The sequence below is a fragment of the Varanus komodoensis genome, unplaced genomic scaffold (genome assembly GCF_004798865.1).
Source record: "Varanus komodoensis strain SLA01 unplaced genomic scaffold, ASM479886v1 scaffold3, whole genome shotgun sequence".
Classification (NCBI taxonomy): Eukaryota; Metazoa; Chordata; class Lepidosauria; order Squamata; family Varanidae; genus Varanus; species Varanus komodoensis.
In genome coordinates, this window is record NW_025335761.1 from 20,303,725 (window position 1) to 20,320,675 (window position 16,951).

The 16,951-nt window shown below is 43.4% G+C and overlaps 1 protein-coding gene across 1 annotated transcript in view; it reads left to right on the forward strand.

Annotated features, from left to right (window-relative positions):
* Nucleotides 1-16,951, forward strand: part of LTK (leukocyte receptor tyrosine kinase) — a gene marked incomplete at its 5' end in the record, with an annotated part of 72,227 nt that overhangs the window by 5,067 nt on the left and 50,209 nt on the right. Inside the window, 6 exons of the mRNA XM_044436537.1 lie at nucleotides 1,423-1,575; nucleotides 4,130-4,346; nucleotides 11,670-11,809; nucleotides 13,918-14,055; nucleotides 15,352-15,501; nucleotides 16,553-16,653. Of these exons, the coding sequence (XP_044292472.1) occupies nucleotides 1,423-1,575; nucleotides 4,130-4,346; nucleotides 11,670-11,809; nucleotides 13,918-14,055; nucleotides 15,352-15,501; nucleotides 16,553-16,653 (899 nt within the window). The remainder of the gene's footprint in view (nucleotides 1-1,422; nucleotides 1,576-4,129; nucleotides 4,347-11,669; nucleotides 11,810-13,917; nucleotides 14,056-15,351; nucleotides 15,502-16,552; nucleotides 16,654-16,951) is intronic.

The following is a 16,951-nucleotide window of genomic DNA, read 5'->3' on the forward strand; positions in this document are numbered from 1 at the left end:
GTTGGGCTGAGAGTCTGTGACTGGCCCAAAGTCACCCAGCTGGCACCATGGCTGAGCTGGGACTAGAACCCAGATTGTCTGAGTCCCAGTCCCATGCTCTTAACCACTGCACCACACTGGCTCTTTAAGTCAAATCTGCGTGCAAGTTGGGGCACATATAGTCAACCCTCCACATTCACAGGGGTTATTCACAGGGTATAAGGATGGTATCCATATACCAAGGATGGGTAATATGTGGCTTTCCAGATGTTTTGGCCTACATCTCCCATCACCCCTCAATATTGGCTCTCCTGGCTAGGAATGATGGGAGTTGTAGGCTAGCGTCTTGGGTTGGTCACTGAGTCTCAGCCTAACCTACTTCAAAGGGTTGTTTTGCTGATATAATGAAGAGGAGGAAGAGGACCGTGTAAGCCATGTTTGGTTTGTTACAAGATGAAAAATGGCTGGATATAAATATAATAAAGAAATAAAATTTTGGTTCAGCCATCATCCCTGTTTCTCCACCATACTTTGTGCAAGATGCATAACTTAATATCTGTCTTGACAAAATGTTTCATAGGCACTATTTATCCAAAGATGTCATCCCACAAATTCAAGTAGTGCTAACAGAGCTACACTGAATCTTTCCATTGCTCACACATTTGTGCAAGCAAATGGTCACCCATTACATTTGTGCCACCAATTGTGTAATTGTATATTACTGTACAACTGCTTCTGCAGCTGCACTTGTGCAAACATCTTTGCATTTGGGTTCTTTTACTCATAGTTCAGAATTTAGTTTCCATTAGAGCAACATCATTTGCAGGAATGGAATGACACAATTGAATATTGCCCCATATGCTCATTTGCAGCATTGTTAAAAGATAACAACTGCTCTGGGGATGAGGAGGTGGTATCACACAAAGTGTATAGCCAGTCAGCACCATGGACAGCCAGTTTCTTGTTCATACTTGCAAAACCCGTCACTCTCCTTTTCCTCCTGCAGAACTATGAAAGAAAGGAAAGAAACACTTCAGATGGAGCACAGAACTTCCAGAGAAACCTTAAAATATGTTATGTTGACCTTTGGAATTCTAGTTAAATGCACAGGAAGCACAACAGTTTTTAGCCATGAATTCTGTTCCTCTTCTCAGCTCAATCATATCTTTGCTTATAAGTGCTGCAAAACAATGCAGTGCCTCCATTTCCTGGATTGTTTTATTACTTCTTCAAAATATCTCAGGAAATAAACTGGTGCAAGTCTCACATTCTGTTTTGTTTGCATATTGTCAGACTCACATCTAGTATTTATATTTAACAGCAGTAATACAGTCTTTGGTCTTGTAAAAACAAAAGCAAGGGTGCATTTAAATCATCATCATCTTAACTCAACTGATTGCCTTAATCATGAGCCCTAATGTTCTTCTATGTTTCTTACAACAGAAATCCCCTGCAACTTTGGACTGAATTGTTCCTGGGTTCCATCTGCCAATGCTTCTGGAAAACCAGACTGGTTCCTGTCTTCAGTTGTTGCTCTGACTTCTCAGGGTAACCAACAGATCATGGAGAACAGTTCATCCAACAGAGACCAAGAAGGTGGTTTATTTGGGCTCCATGCACCCATTTGTGTCAAGCCATCCTAGCCATCAAAGATGACTTTCTTTCCTAATAGTATGGTATCCAACACTGTACTCTTGAGTACATATCAAATAAAGTTCTCTTGAGTACATATCAAATAAAGTTCTGAATTGAAACACAAATTGATCTTTATATGACTCCATGACTTTCATAAATAGCACAAATAGTTTATTTTTCAGATAAGAATACTCCATTCATTATACAACATCATGTGCTAAATACTGCTTTTTATTAACATATAAAAAGCATATTGTAATTTAGATGTGGGACCTCCGTTGCAGAAAATGGGTTCTTCCTTTCTTTATTGTAGTTCACATTTCTTTCCATAGACTGGGATTGTTTAGAAAGGGTACCTTCAGAAGAAGCTGAAAATAAGGGCCAATTGATATGTCACCAGCAAGATACTGCTCAGTAACCACATCTAAGAGTCATACGCCCCATTTCAAGGATATGGTTTCTTGCCATGTTACTATTAGCAATTCTTCCCACCTGGGCAACAATGTAGTAATAAGGACCCCTAAGGCATGTTGGTTTAGTTTAGTACTAGCCATCTCTTGTGCTCAGCCTTGACCCTTTCCCTATGTCCTCAGAGGACTTTGGATCAGAGAAAAGGGGTCTCTGTTGACATGCTGTCTTTGGATCAGCCAGAACCAATATGAGTCTTCCATGCTACCTCTGCCGGCTTCAAGGCCGAGCACAATACTGAGAATGAGCCCTCTGCACAGGAAAGGGAAGCAGAAAGCTCACTTCCTCATGCTCTGCTCTGAAGCAGCCCACTTACCCTTTCTCTCCAATTCAGAAGAGAGATCTGCCCTGGCGTCTGTATTGCTCTGGATTTCATAATATGATACTCCAGGTCCTGGGGCAGTTTTTCCCAATCTGCTGCCCTACTAAACTAGCTATAGTTGAACTAGAATCTGGTTATAGTCTGGAAGTTGTAGTCTAACTCATCTGGTAAGTAGGCTTTTTTTTTTTTTGGCCGGGGGGGGCAAGGGGGAAGTAAAATTTTACTATAGGTTTGTTTGTTTGAAACATTTATCTCACCTATGGCATCCCTAGGCAGCTAACAGTCACAGAGTTAAAACCTATAAAACCAATAAGTTAATATAACCATTAAAAATCCAATATAAATAGCATTAATATTAAGAATTTTGGTAAAAAATTAAAACAGCCAGAGGTTACAGTGGCATCTATTAAGTATTAAAATGTTTTTTTTAAAGAGGTAGGTTTTTTCCTGGTGCCAAAAAGAGTACAAGGAAGGTGCCAGGTGAATCTCCTTAGGGAGAGCATTTCAGATGTGGGAAGCAGCTGCAGAAAAGGCCCTCTTCCTAGTAGTCACCCTTCGTACTTCCCTAAGGGATGGCTCACACAAGAGCACCCCCTGCATTGATCTCAAAGGCCGGGTAGGAGTATATGGTTGCATCGATCTTGATCTGTTAGGCACTGTCAGACTTGTAATATTTAATTCAATGTAATCCTCTTGGTCTTATTTCCATTCACTTCTCATAATGGATATTGTGGATGAATTCAACCCACTCCCATGTCCTGTACATTTTTTTTTTTCTCAGAGGTAGATGCATACGTAAGTCTTTCCTCATGTCACATTTTTGTGTATGGAGATAATGTGATAATATCTCTCGTAATCTAAAACCATTACATGGAGAAAGGTGTTACATGTAGTACAATGGCTACACTGGGGCTGAATCAGTCTCATTTAAATTACTTTCTTCAGCCTAAGATAATTTGCTTTTAGTCATCTTCTGTGGAGGAGCAGAGATAACAGTCTTCCTTCCTGAGCCCTTCTGCTGATAGTCTGCCCAGGTAGAAAAGTGCCGGTTTTGAACAATCCCAGTCTGACTTATGCTTGATTATAGTTACACCAGCAAAATGCTGAAATGGTTTCTTGATTTGATCAAGAAACTAAGTTCATGATGACTAAGGTTGCAACACAATGCAGTTACATGGAGTACGTCTTATTGACTTAGTTCTGAGTCAGTATGCATAAGAACAGTTGTTTCTGAGAAACCAGTGCTGTGTAATGGTTTAGAGGGTGGGACTGGGAATCCGGTGATCTGGGTTCTAGTCCTGCTCATCCATGGAGTCAACTGGGTGACCTGTGCCCAGTCAGACTCTCAGCCCAACCTACTTCACAGGGAATGAGTAGGTTCTTGTGGGAATAAGACTGAGAGCATGAGGAGAATTATATAAGCCACTTTGAGTTCTTTAAACGGTAAAAAGTTGGGATATAAATCAAATGAATAAAGCAAGCAAGCTTGAGAATCCCTGCCATAGAACATCCAGAACTCCATATGAATCCTTAAAAGAATTCACTCAATTTTCCCTGCTCATTCTTTCTTCCTCCTCTCCTCCCTTCCTCCTCCTCGTCAATTTCTCTTTGTCTTCTTTATGAATATGTATTATTTTTGCAAACTAATTGCTTGACTTCTCAAGACCTGTCCTCTGTATGTTCGGTCCTTTCTTAGAGTTTTGCTTTTTTGTGACTCTTCTGCAGGGGATATTCTTCTTCTGAACATTAGCAGGATCTCAGATAGGTGCATATTCAGCCTCCACAGCCCTATCCTGCCTTGGAGCTCCAGTTCCTGTCTCTTAGAGCTTGCTGTGTATTCATGGGACACCAGTCTAGAAGGACTCTCTGCTGAAACTCGATATGTGGACACCAATCAGAGTTTTCCCATCCATTTGCAAGAAGGACATGAACAACATTCTTGGTAAGACTTGTTTGTTCAATATATTAGACCTTTATAGCTTTTCCCCAAGGAGCTTTAGACTTCACTAAGGGATGAGTTAGCTTTCTGCAGCTTGATACATTATTAATCTGGGAAAACTGGATGAGTTACAGAGCTTGGTTGCCAGGCTTGGAGGCCCTTCTTCCTCCTGTTCATATGCCAGGAATCTCGTCTCTTCAGAGGATGGCCTGTTTGTTCAGTTCCTCTACTGCGCATTTGAAATGGAACCAAAATGCCCAGATCCTCCCAAATATGTCTTAAGAATGTGGGTGGGGGGGGGAGGGTTGTTAGCAATGTAAGATCTAGCAATGTTCTTTTCTACAAGTCAAAAGCATGTGGCTTCTTTTTCTAATAAGCATGCTAGAATTGAAATAACATACTATAATGGGTGTGATTTAATGGATTTTTTCCTAGATATCACGAGCATATCAGCATCACATTTATCTGATTTTATGAGTGGAAATTAGATAATTTTTGATGTGAGACTAGCCCAGAATTTTGCATCCATGGGCAAATTGCCATTGCCAGTGGGCTTTGTCAGGGTGGTAATTCTACCTCCTGACACTGGAGCACTTGAGAAAGGAGCAGCAGCCTTGGGAGGATGCAGTTGCGGTAGGGTTGCTTCAGCTATTCTTTTCACCAGCTGAAAGCATCTTTCCGTGACCTGACTGATACCTGCATGGTGTTGAGAGAATATTTTTGATGAGATTTATAATGGAATTTCCAGTTTGATGAGGCTGAGCCCAGAGCTCTCGAATTGCATCCTTGTATTTAGAGTGTGGTCAGATGTGGGAACTCAGAACCTTTTGTTTGTGCTTTGATTAGCTACAGTGCATTGCAGAAGCAGAACTTCTGGCTAAATTTTGTGTTTGCAAGAAAAATTGTCTCTTGGCTAAACTAATTTTTTGGACATTTTTTCCTATGACTGAAGGAAATCAAAGTAACAAAGGTGAAAACTCCCTGAACTATCTTGCATATGGAACAGTTTGGAGCAAGGAGGGTAGGAGTAACTATAAGAAATCTCTAATAAATCTCTATAGGCTACCATTGGATGCCACAAATTGTCTCATTGCGCCTCCTTCAGTTGAGGGTGAAGCACAGCAGTACTGGAAGTGAAATTGAAGAAACTCTGAATCGCAACAATAACAACAACAAATAAAAGAAAATAAATCTCTCTCTCCGCTACGTACAGACTGGGTTCCGATCGGAGGACAACCCATTCTTAGGGGCTGAGCATGAGTTGAGTGTTTATTGTCATTGAACCTTGGGTTGTTATTGAACTTGGGTTGTGTTGTCTGAACCCTGCTGAGATAAGAAACCATGGTAAACAGCCCACAGTTCACAACCCAAGAAACTGTGAGTTCTCTGTGAGTTGTTCATGGTTAACAGTAGAGTTCAGACAACATGACAACTCACATTTTAACAGCAATCCACAGCTCAATGACAATCCACACTCAACCCATGACTGCAGGCAATTGTGTTGTCCATATCCAGTCATGAAGTAGTAGTACATTACAGAGAGAGGAATTGGCTATGCATTGCAAACTGTAATGCAAGAGAGAGGACCAATTACCAAAATTATTTTAGATTTCTCTATCTTTCTATGGCAGGGAGTTCTCATGTTTTTGTTTTAATGACTGGTCAATGCTTTACTGTTGTTGTTAATATGATTGGTGAGTGTGTATGTACAGTTTTCAGTACATGTTTCTATGAGAGGGTACCTTGGTATAGCAGGGGAAGCTAAAACTGGGTTATACTGAGTTTCTAGCAAACTTCAGCAAAACACTGTATTTCAGAGGAAATGCATCCAGGTTGACTAGGAGCACTCTAAATTCCTAGCTTCTAAACAGGCAGATTACATATTTTTTTCTTACTTAGAACTTTGATTCCTACGAAAACTGTTTTCTATAGAATCAACTTCCAGTAAGCTGCCTGGATTATTCAGTATGACAAATACCTGGGTATGAACTCATCAGAAAAGCTCTCCCATGCATCCCTTCATCAATAAAGGACTGAGCACTCTTACTGGGGGCCAGTGGCTGCTCATTGTGTCCTGACTTTGGAGAGACCACACATGCACCACATTTGCAGTACAGAAAGCCTGGATTAGGAGAGTCCCATTGAGAAACCTGATCTTACACTGGCCAGCACAAGAGGCATGTGAAGCTCTAAAGAAGCATGTGAAGCTGTTGTGTCACACACATCCTGGTGTGACACAAGAAAGCCCCACTGAAACTTACTAAGCTGTGCTACATGGCTGCCAGCTGAAATAGTCAACCCAGCCCTATGTTGCCTTATGTTGAGATAGGGGTAGCTCTGGTGGCCAGAACCAGAACCATCACCACAGCATTCCTAAGATGGGTCCCAGGCCCTGATGGAGCTCTCAGCATCCTGGGAGGCTTGGGGAAAGAGCCATATAAGAGCAAGCTCTTTCCTCCAGAACTAGCATCAGCAGCATAGGTCCCTCTATTTGCTGTTCTGCCGGACTCTTGCCTGACCTGTACCCTGCCTTGCTGCATGTATCCTTTCCCTGCCTTGCTGCGCTGCCCATCCTGCCTTGCCTTAGCAATGCAGGTCTTCCTGCTGACTCTGGTCCAGATCCTGCACCTTGCATGACCCTTGACGCATTTGGTTCCTCTTATATCCTGCCTTGCCATGCAGGTTTTACTTCTCACCATGGTTCATCTCCTGCAATCTTCCTGACCCTTGCCATGTATCTTACCATGCTGTTTATCTTGCCTTGCCATTTATCCTGTTCAGTTATCCTGCCTGAAGGTACCTGCACTTTCTGTTCTTCTTCCTGATTCCTGACCTTGGTCTATTCTGCGACTACAATTTGGACTTGCCATTAAGCCTTGTTTTGGACTTTGGACTCTGCCTTGCCTTAAGTTCTGTTGCCCTGGTCCTGGTGCCTCTGTCTTGTCTCCTGCTGCCTATGTCCTGGCCTTGGACCCTGGCACCTTAGAACTGGCCCATAGCTGCCGGCTCCATCCATGGGTGAGAGCCCCATGTATAGTGGCAGCCCAGAGTCTGAGACCCCCTCCAGGGGGAGCTCCTAAATCCGATTCAGGCTGCCTGCCACTATGTGCAGATCCCAGCAGCAAGGGTGCTTCCAAAGGCGTTGCTCCGCCTGGAGTGATGCCTCTCCTGGGCATGCAGAGCATTTGTCAGCCAAAGTGGCCACCAGGTCTTCTCTGTCTTGGATTGCAACGTGAGCTACAGCAAATTTCAAGAGCGTGTTTCCCTTCAGGAAGTTCCCCACTGACACTGAGCCTGGCTCAAGAGAACTGTCATCGCTACTCTCCAATTGATGCATGGAATGAAAATGCAGTCTTAAAAGTGAAACCGTTCCAGAGTCTGCCTCCTTTCTTTTTGAAAGAAAGCTGTGCCAACATTGTGTTCTCATTCAGCTGTCAGGCCTCAGGAAAGCTGAGACTCCAGTTTCCACTGTGAGCCCAGAGGACTGAGCTTTGGAGGCAAGTCAAGGCTCCAGCAGTGGCTGAGTCACAGGCTCCGTCAGCAGATGCCGAAGACCCGAGCAAACCCGAGCTGCAGTGCTTGCTCCCCAGTCCAAAGAACTGTCTCTTGCATGAAGAAGCTGCCTGCTTAAGTGCTTTCTCTTTCACCGGCAGAGAAGCACCAGAGCCAGATCACTGACACCCCATCTAAGACTTTTGCTGGCCCTTTACTCAGCCAGATCTGCTGGCAGGAGAATCCTGAGAGCTGGAGGACTTTTTTCTACCTCACAGGAATGGGATTGCACCCTGAAGCTTTTCACCTTGTGAAGATGTCTCTGCTGCAGAAAGACAAGGCCCTGGGTGTAGCTGGTGCCATCATTTACATCAATGGTAGGAGACAAAAAGAATACACAAGGCTCTTCCCGATGCTATGAAACAACCTTGAAGGAACGCACAACAGACAGCTGCATCTGGCAGGCCACCCTGGAAGCTCTTGCGCCAGCTCGAGAAAGCCGCTTGGAATGTGTTCCGTTTTTGCATGAACACTGAGGTGCCATTCTGCTACCGCATTCTGCCCTCATGTGCAATCCCACTGGGACGAGCAGGAGCCTCCAGAGCCAGAGGCCCGTCCAGTGCAGAGTGGGGGGAGCAGTGGAGGTGATCGGCACCTCCTTTCTCTCTTGCTCTGCACTTTGGCCAGACAGCCATTTTTGACCATCTAGCTATTGCGTTTGCAATGAGGAAAAAGAGAGGATGGAAACCAGCAGGGCCTTATATTCAGGCAGCCTCAGTGACCTCACTTTCCCACCCCCACTGCACTCCCCTGAGCCCCTCTCCAATGCTGCTTTCCATGCTGGATACTGGGGACCAGGGAGGGTGATTGGAGCTCCGATTCCCAGCTTTGAGGCCACAGCACTGTCTCTGAAGTCCATGCGAGGAATATGAACTATCCTGTGCCCCCTCCCCAGACAATGTCTAGGAGCCATAGGATCATGCTTACCGTCTCCCTACCTGAATTTCTGTTAGTTTGAGCTTTGTCTTGGTTTGGTTTCTCTTTGGTTTGGTTTGGTTTTTGTTCATGTTTTTACATGCATGTTGCTCAGAGCCTTCTTGAGCGATGCACACCAGGTTGAATGTCTATATTTAGACTGGGAGTAATATTAGCCAATTTAACAAGACACGTCCTCTTTACATAAAATCAATAGTAAAAGTATTGCCAGGCTGAGTTCCCTGATTTACTGCTGCTACAATCCATCTCCTCCTGTGTACACACAGGGCTTTTTTCTGGGTTCCATTAAGAAAATTAAATTGGCTCTAAAATGTTCCTGTTTGAACCAAGTGTGAAGGGGGCCTTATTTATGGCACTGGAGAGAAGCTGCTGCAGTTGAGGATCTGCCAGAATCCAGCTACACAAGTGAATCCTTGGCCAGGGCACCAAAATGGGTTGTTCACACCTTTATTTTTTTTGCAAAACTACCTCTCGGTCTTTTGCATTCTGAATATTAAGATGCTTACTAGATGTAGGGCTGCAGCCGAAGGTCAGCTCAGATGTAATATATTCATTCTTTACAGATGTAATATAGTCATACGAATTTTAAAGGTTGTTCGAATACTTTGCTCTGATTTGCAATGCTAGTAATTTGGAGTGACTCAATGCTACGGCTGCTGTGATGCACTGTAACAAAGAGAGGCAAAGATGAATCAGACCTGGTGGGCAGGACACTTTGTGAAATGGGTGTTGGTGTTTTTGCAGGGGAAGATCTGGTATATGTACGTTAATGAACAGTCTGCATTCTTTTTAATCTTTCTTAAAGCATGAGTAGCACAAAAGAATGGAAATACAGTGAGCCATTCATATGCAGACAGATTGCACAAAAATATAGGGCTCTATCCAATGGTATCCCTTTGTTTATAGAAGAACTGAGGCTTCACTGAATGGGGATGGGTAGGAGGTGCCTTTCCTACATTCCCCCTTTTTTATTTGCCCCTCTGGAACAGTGTGTGTGGCGGGGGGGGGGGAGGCTACAAAAGAAAGGACAAATGTACAAAATTCCCTCCTTCTCCCATTGCATGGAAATCTCTACTGGATCAAAAAGCTTTTGTGAATGGAGCAATAGTGCTGGGTAAAGCCCATTGAGATCTGATCTTTATGAATGGTAATGCTACTCTGCAAGAAATGGCACTTTTTCAAAAAGAATCTGCATTTTCTAGCTGTCCTTTCCTCCTATGGCCTAAATCCATTTGTTTGTCCAAATGAGTGATTCTAGCGGCTTTAGTAGCCAACCCTTATTTGTGCAAGCATGATTCTGACTGCAACTAATGCACACACAATTAGCTTTCCACCTTCTCTCTGGTTTTTGCTTTCTCTAAAACAACCACTATATTCTTAGTCCATTGTCAATCAACGGCTCTCCATTTATTTGAGTAATTCTGTGACAAACCTGTACCCGATACTGCTGAACTTTGGGGCAGGCCCACGACTAATAGTCTAAGTCAGCATTGCTCTTGCTACCTTCCCGGCAAGACTGAACTTGGAATACTTGCTTTTGACTAGGCCCAGTGGTGAAGTAGCGGCAGGAGTGTTGCAGGCTGGTCTCATCCGAAACAACGATGGGTGAGCCAGGGACATTTGAGATCACCAGGATTTTCCAAACATCGTCTTGCTGCTTGCCTCAAGCTCAGTTCCAGTTTGCGGCTCTGATTATGCTCACTCTGTCCAAATGGCAAACTTGCAGAAATGGAACAGCAATTCGATGAGAAGTTTCCCCAGATTCGGCTAATTTATGCAACTTTCCTCTGGGGCTGGTTCCGTCTGCAGAGGAAATCTAAACAAATGCGCAAATTTGCACAGATTGAACTGGGAATTGGGAAGGAGACCAATGAGAGCATGCATTAGACAATCCTTGAATATTTTCAGCTTATATGCACTTGTGCTCAGAGCATGCTTGCTTGCTTTGCAAACAAAAACAAAATTTTCCTGCATCCCTATTTTCAAGTAATTTTCACACTGGTTACCCCATCATTTTCTTTCTTCCCCCACCCACATCTCCACAATGCACTAGAGACAGGGCTTTTAACCTCAAATCTGAGTTGCATTGCCTTTAATTAATAACAAAATATCTCATTAGAAAGTACTGAAAGGGGAGGGGAGGATTCAGTCATCTGTATTCCTTTTAAGTTTCCTTCTAGAAATATAGCCAATTCTCTGTTCAAAAACATAAACTGAAGGCATAGTTCCCTTCCCATTAGGCAAAAATTTTCATCGCTATTATTTCCATAGAAACCCTTAGGCCTAAACACTGATGCCAAGGGAGAGATATCAATTACCTTTAAAACTGAACCTTGTTTTGAATTTGGTCATGGAACCTGTTTTTGTTAGAATATTTCCCAGACAGTTTTCCCTATTTGCATGAAAGAAAACTCAACATGAGCCATACAGAGACTTGTTCTAGTATATGCACATTTTAGACTTCAAGAAACTGAAGTCCTCACTCAATTAAAAAAAAAACCTCTCTGATTTGCACTATGTGGGTTATTTCTTCCATTATGCCAAAGCCCCGTACCCTTTTTCAGTGTAAAGCTGACAGCATCATTTTCCTTTCATTTGCTCTAGACATTTTAGCTGTTACCATCAAGTACAAGAGCAACATATAGCGTTGTTTCTTAATAAAACTCAACATACTGCTTTGCAAACAGTCATCTGCTTTGATACCTAGAGAATGTGTTTGAAGGAGTTGTGGCTGCAAGAAGGCCAAAGAGGCTGCAAGTTTAAACAGAAGCAAAACACACATGAAAGGCTTTGGGATTTCTATATAAAAATCATTGTGTTTTTTAAAAATTTTTGCAGGGTGACATGGAAAGTGCTGATAGGTTCGGTGGGACAAATGGAAAAGCCCTTTGAGCTCACTTTGCTGCATTCGAGCTGCGGGGAAGAGAGTGCCGGGCTGTTGGCACTGGGCTCTTTGCAACTCAAAAACTGCTTTCATGGTATGTCTTAATATAACTATTAAACTGCGGGTGGTCAAATTGCTCTGCATGGTCCCTTGACTAGAAAACTTCAGGAATGACTCTGCTTCACAATGAGACCAGGTGACTTTAAAAGCTATGCTTTTGAACCCAAGTATTACTATAAAATAGAGAAACATCTTTTTTTCTATCGGAATGTTTTGCAGAACAATATGCTTGGATTCAAAAGTTCTTTTTTGTTCTTTCACATTAAAATACTTTTAAAAGCTTCAGTGAGGGAAAAGGATAATGTTGTTCCTATGTTGTAATGGTGTAGACAGATCATAAATATATAAGAAAATGCATATATTTTACATATATTAAATCAGTATAAACAGTTATTTTAGGTCCAGAATTGCTTTTCAGTTTTAAAGCAGCAACTCCAAATAGATACATGGAGAAGGGACATAATTTTAATGAAGATTAAGTAAGATTTGAAATAAAGTCACTGGTTTCAGAATGTCTTTGTTAAAGTTCTGGCTTTATCACATTTTAAAAATTCTTTTTTATGATTCTATTCAATTTCCTTTCATATTCCTCTCTCCTTCCCCTGTGTGTGAATGTCTCTTTAAGAGCAATAGCTTGTAAGGGATTTATTCTTTCTGTGGGTCAAATATTTTAAATGCTTGTGCGGGGGAAATATTTAGTGAAAAAGATTTAACAGTGGAAGGGAACTTGAGTGATTTAAGCCAAACTGAACGATTGATCAAGAAGTCTCTGAAATGCAAATACAGAGAAATATGATGACTAGATGGGGAAAGAACCAAAAAAGGGAGCAATAAATTTTGCTCTCTGAGAACCCAACAGCTGCTGCAAGGGAAGCTTGTGCTGGGGAGCTGTGGTAAATCTAGCATCTGCAAAGGTCACCCTCTGTTATTCATGAACTGAATTTCCAAGACTTAGGGGACAATCCTATACCAGTTGAGACAGAGAAGCCTTCCCTGGAGCAAGCTGGGAGGTGTGGGCCTTTCTTGTCTCAGCTTGTGCACTCAGTAACCTATTACATAAGATCATTGGGAGATAAATGGAGTAAAGAAGATGGACCATGCACACTGCCTTGGGCTCCTTACAGAAAAAAATGAGATATGGATGTGTCGAAATAATAAGTAAAGGTTTCTTTCCATTCTTGTTGGTGTCAGAGCAAGGGCTGGTGCAAATTCCCATTTTGTTAGGCCTTTTTCTATAGGGGCCAGTGAATGCACAAAACAAAACAAAAGCCTGGAGCCACATGCCTGCATGAATGAAACAATTATGTTGTATGCTGTTTCTTCTATCACAATGGGTAAAGACTGCAATGACTAGGAAGACTCTTCCAGGGGTATTATCTTCCTGAATCTCTAGCTACTCAGTTCGGGAAGCACCAACTAATGGAAGTCGGACAAGCACAAATCCTAGAAAGGAAGGCAGGTGGAAACTCCTTCCTGTTTTTGTTATGGGGAAGTATTTCTGCTTGAACATGACAGTGGTGGGAAGGGTGGGACTTCCCTTGGGAAACTCCTGCAGGGCAGGGAAAGGGCTGGACACAAGGCAGGAGGGGCTCCCTGGAAACGCTTGAAGAGGATTAAAATAAATGAGAGGTGGATCTAACCATTTGGGTAGAGGTTCCCACTTGCCTGTATGGATCAGCCATCACAGATGGATTGCTGCCAGTAGATCTTTCAGTGACAGCTAGAACAAACTCTTCTTTAATCGTTTTGCCTTTGGTGCAGAGCCAAAGGATGGGAAACTGCACTTAATATTCACTGCTCTTGTATATTAGTTGAGAGCTAAGCACCCCAACTAAAATTCAGGAATGTTCCTTTCTGTACCTTATTTCACCAGCCATGTGGGCTGTTGCCCCTGTGTACGTAGAAGCCAAATGCTGTCTCTAGATGTGTCTGTCCTTGTGGTCCAGAATCAGTGGAAAGGTGGGATTTCATTGTTTTAACCAAAATAAGTAACTGCAGTGGATCTGTCTGTGCTGCCATCATGACTCGACCCTCATGTGCACCCCGCTGCGTGCGTCCTTGCTGCCTGTGAGGAATGGGGAGAGGAGCTCCGGACGGGCCTCTCACCACCTGATCCAGCCATTCTTGTGTAACTCACTTCAGGCAAAGAAGGTCCTCATCTTTCCAAATATGACCTGGGCTCCACTGTCCCCTGCCCACACGGGGGTTGCATCAGCCACCTGCACACCTGCGATTTCGAGAGCGATTGCCCCACCAGAGAGCTTGGTGAATCAGCCTGTGGTAAGTGTCTCCCCCCATACGGCCACACCAGTGCCTCTTGCTTTTCAGCTTGGTTGCGTGTGTATTCTGAGCCCCTTCCTGCCACTTCACTGGTCCACTAAAGGCAACCTACATGCCTTTTTCCCTACATGCCCTCCCACCCCCTAAGATCAGCAGCAGAGGGTCTCTTCCGGGAACCCTCTTTGGAAGAGGTAAGGAGCCAGAGTACCCGGAGGAGGGCCTTCTCTGTGGTGGAGCGACTATGGAATGCGCTCCCTAGAGAGGTCCACCTGGCGCCTTCACTATATGTTTTTTGGCACCAGGTCAAGACCTTTTTATTTGGCCAATATTTTAACACCTAGTAATTTTAATTGTGAAATGATTTATTTAATTTATTTTAATGAAGCTCAGTATGGAATGGTTAATTTATCTTATTAATGTTGTAAGCCATCCAGAGACGACAGTAATGGACGGCATACAAATTTTTAAAATAAAAATAAACAAACCAACCAACCAACCAGGAAAAATAGCTATAGCAGGAAGGAGGGAGGGAGATGTTGCTTGATGGAGCTCCCGCAAAGCTTGCCCGCCCAGCCCACACAGTCTCCCTGTTCCACAGACAGGCTATCCAGTCCCTGAGGCCTGCTCCCCAGCAAACCATCACGAGAAAGCTCCCTTCTTCTGTGGCTTCTGGGCTTAAAAGAAGTCTTGCTATTGTAGTCTGCTTTGCGGGGCTTATCGATGCACTGCTGCAGACTGTAAATACACTCTCACACACATACAGTCCAAACCAGTTCAACATGGGGTGCAACCCAGTACCCACCTCCTCTGACCTTGGAGGCATGCCTGCGTCCAGTGCATGGAGGGCGTTGTGGTGCTAGCAGCGATCTGCACTGCTGCTGCACCCGCATTTCATGCCCTGCATTTACCCCAGGTGGTCACTTTCAGACCCCGAGAAGAAACTACACAGAAGCGGGGGGGCATAAACCCTCGCTGTCCCCTTTCCTCCCGGCATGTGCCTTTTCTTGCTCTGAAAGGCCAGTTTATGACTCAGAGGCAGCCGGTGCAGGTCTTTCCTGCAGAGTCCTGGCGAAGGACGTGGGACAATGTTGGAAGGCCGTGGGATCGCATTTAAGGTGAATGACCACAGAATACACGGAGGGAGACTTCAAATAACCCTTCCATAGAAATGCAAGCAATGCCTGCTTCTGTTTTCTCACCAGACCTTACATAAGAAACGATGGGGCAACACGCATCCCATTTTGTTTCCTAATGAGCCTTATGTTTCTTCCACTACCACCTCTCTTTCCTTCACAGACAGTCTACCATGGGGGGCACATTGTTCTTTCGAGGAAGGTTCCTGCGGCTGGATGTTAGAAGGCAATGGGACTTTTTCTTGGTCTATTGCTGGTTTTTCAAAGGAGCGTAACAGTCAGCTTGGAGAATCTGTCTTACACACCACTAGAGGTAAATTCCATTCCTGGCATCTTTGGATGTTCCAAAGAAGTCAGTTCTTTAGAGATTCTTTAGATGTTCCATTAGCATTAAATGAAGCATGAGTGACTCATCCTTCCTCTGTCATGCTTCTGGGCCACGTCTCCCCCCGGTGCACCAAATCCCAGCATAGTGGGGAAGGAAATACCATATAATCACATTTACTTTGTCACCACTTCTTGAAAACATGTGAAGTTGTTTTTCAGTAGAATCATTTCAAGACGTTTTGTGCAATTTTGTCAAATCTGTTATGATATCAGTGCTAGCTAGATTATGCAGCTGGTGTTCAAAGCTGGATTTTAAGTCATGGTCTAATAGGCCAAAATTCACACTAGATATTATTAGAATGCAACAAGTTGTGGGCCTACAAGTCCTCTGCCTCACTCCCAACTCTTCAAAGTGTCTATTGGCTATGTTTTTAGATAACCTTTAGAGGACACTGCTAAAAACTGCACGGCCTTCCTCCAGTGGCCCTTACCCTACAAAAGAGACATATATCTGGCCACCATCTGTGGCAACTTCTACAAGAGTTTTCAGAACTCATCTATTCTTCCCAACATTATAATGAACAGTTATTTCAGTATTGGCTGCTGAAATTATATAGCATTCAATTGTACTTAATTAGTGTTTTAAAAATTGTTTATAGTTAATATTGTATTGGAATATGTTTGTGATGTTGCACAGTATTGTTTTTATTCCTTGAGAAGACTATGTCCAAAAATGAACCAATTAATTGCAGTATTTTAGCTGGGGTGTGAAGCTTAGTGCTAACAGTATTGCATCAGGGTCTCTGAATGAGGCCATGCAATAGGATGTGAACTCTTGCTAGCATGTAGAAAACAGGACACTCCTTGGGGAACGAGTCCTCTTGACAATGAAATACTGACTATCCTGCTTGCCTGGAATGGTTTGGGAATCTGCCATCCCCAGCAGCAGGCCGTGGTAAATCCTAGGCCCAACTCACTGGACATGGCACCTGAATACAACCTCACGTCACCTCTACCATTTAAAACATCTTTTCCAGGTCACTTTCTGTATCTCCATATAGAGAGTGATCATACAGGTGGCGCCACTCAGACACGTAGTGCTTCTCTCCCAGCCAATCTCACCAGAGGAGACTATCAGGTATGACATTCCTTATCACTGTGCAATTCATGAAGACCTTCAGTAATATGAAGCCCCTTTCACTCCTCCTTTTGTGGTGAAGGCAACAAAATACGTAGTTTCCTATTTCATTGAAACCTAGAAACTATGGGAGCTAGCTTTGACATAAATCAGGATGTTAAATCAACCCCAGACCATGGATTAGTGCCGTAGCTTGTTCCAAAGCTGGCAAAATGGGAAACTGTGGCTAAATAGAGGCTTCCTGGTTTTGTTCGCTCATGCTGCAAAAGGTGCATCGTCTCTCGGCTTATACTGAGTT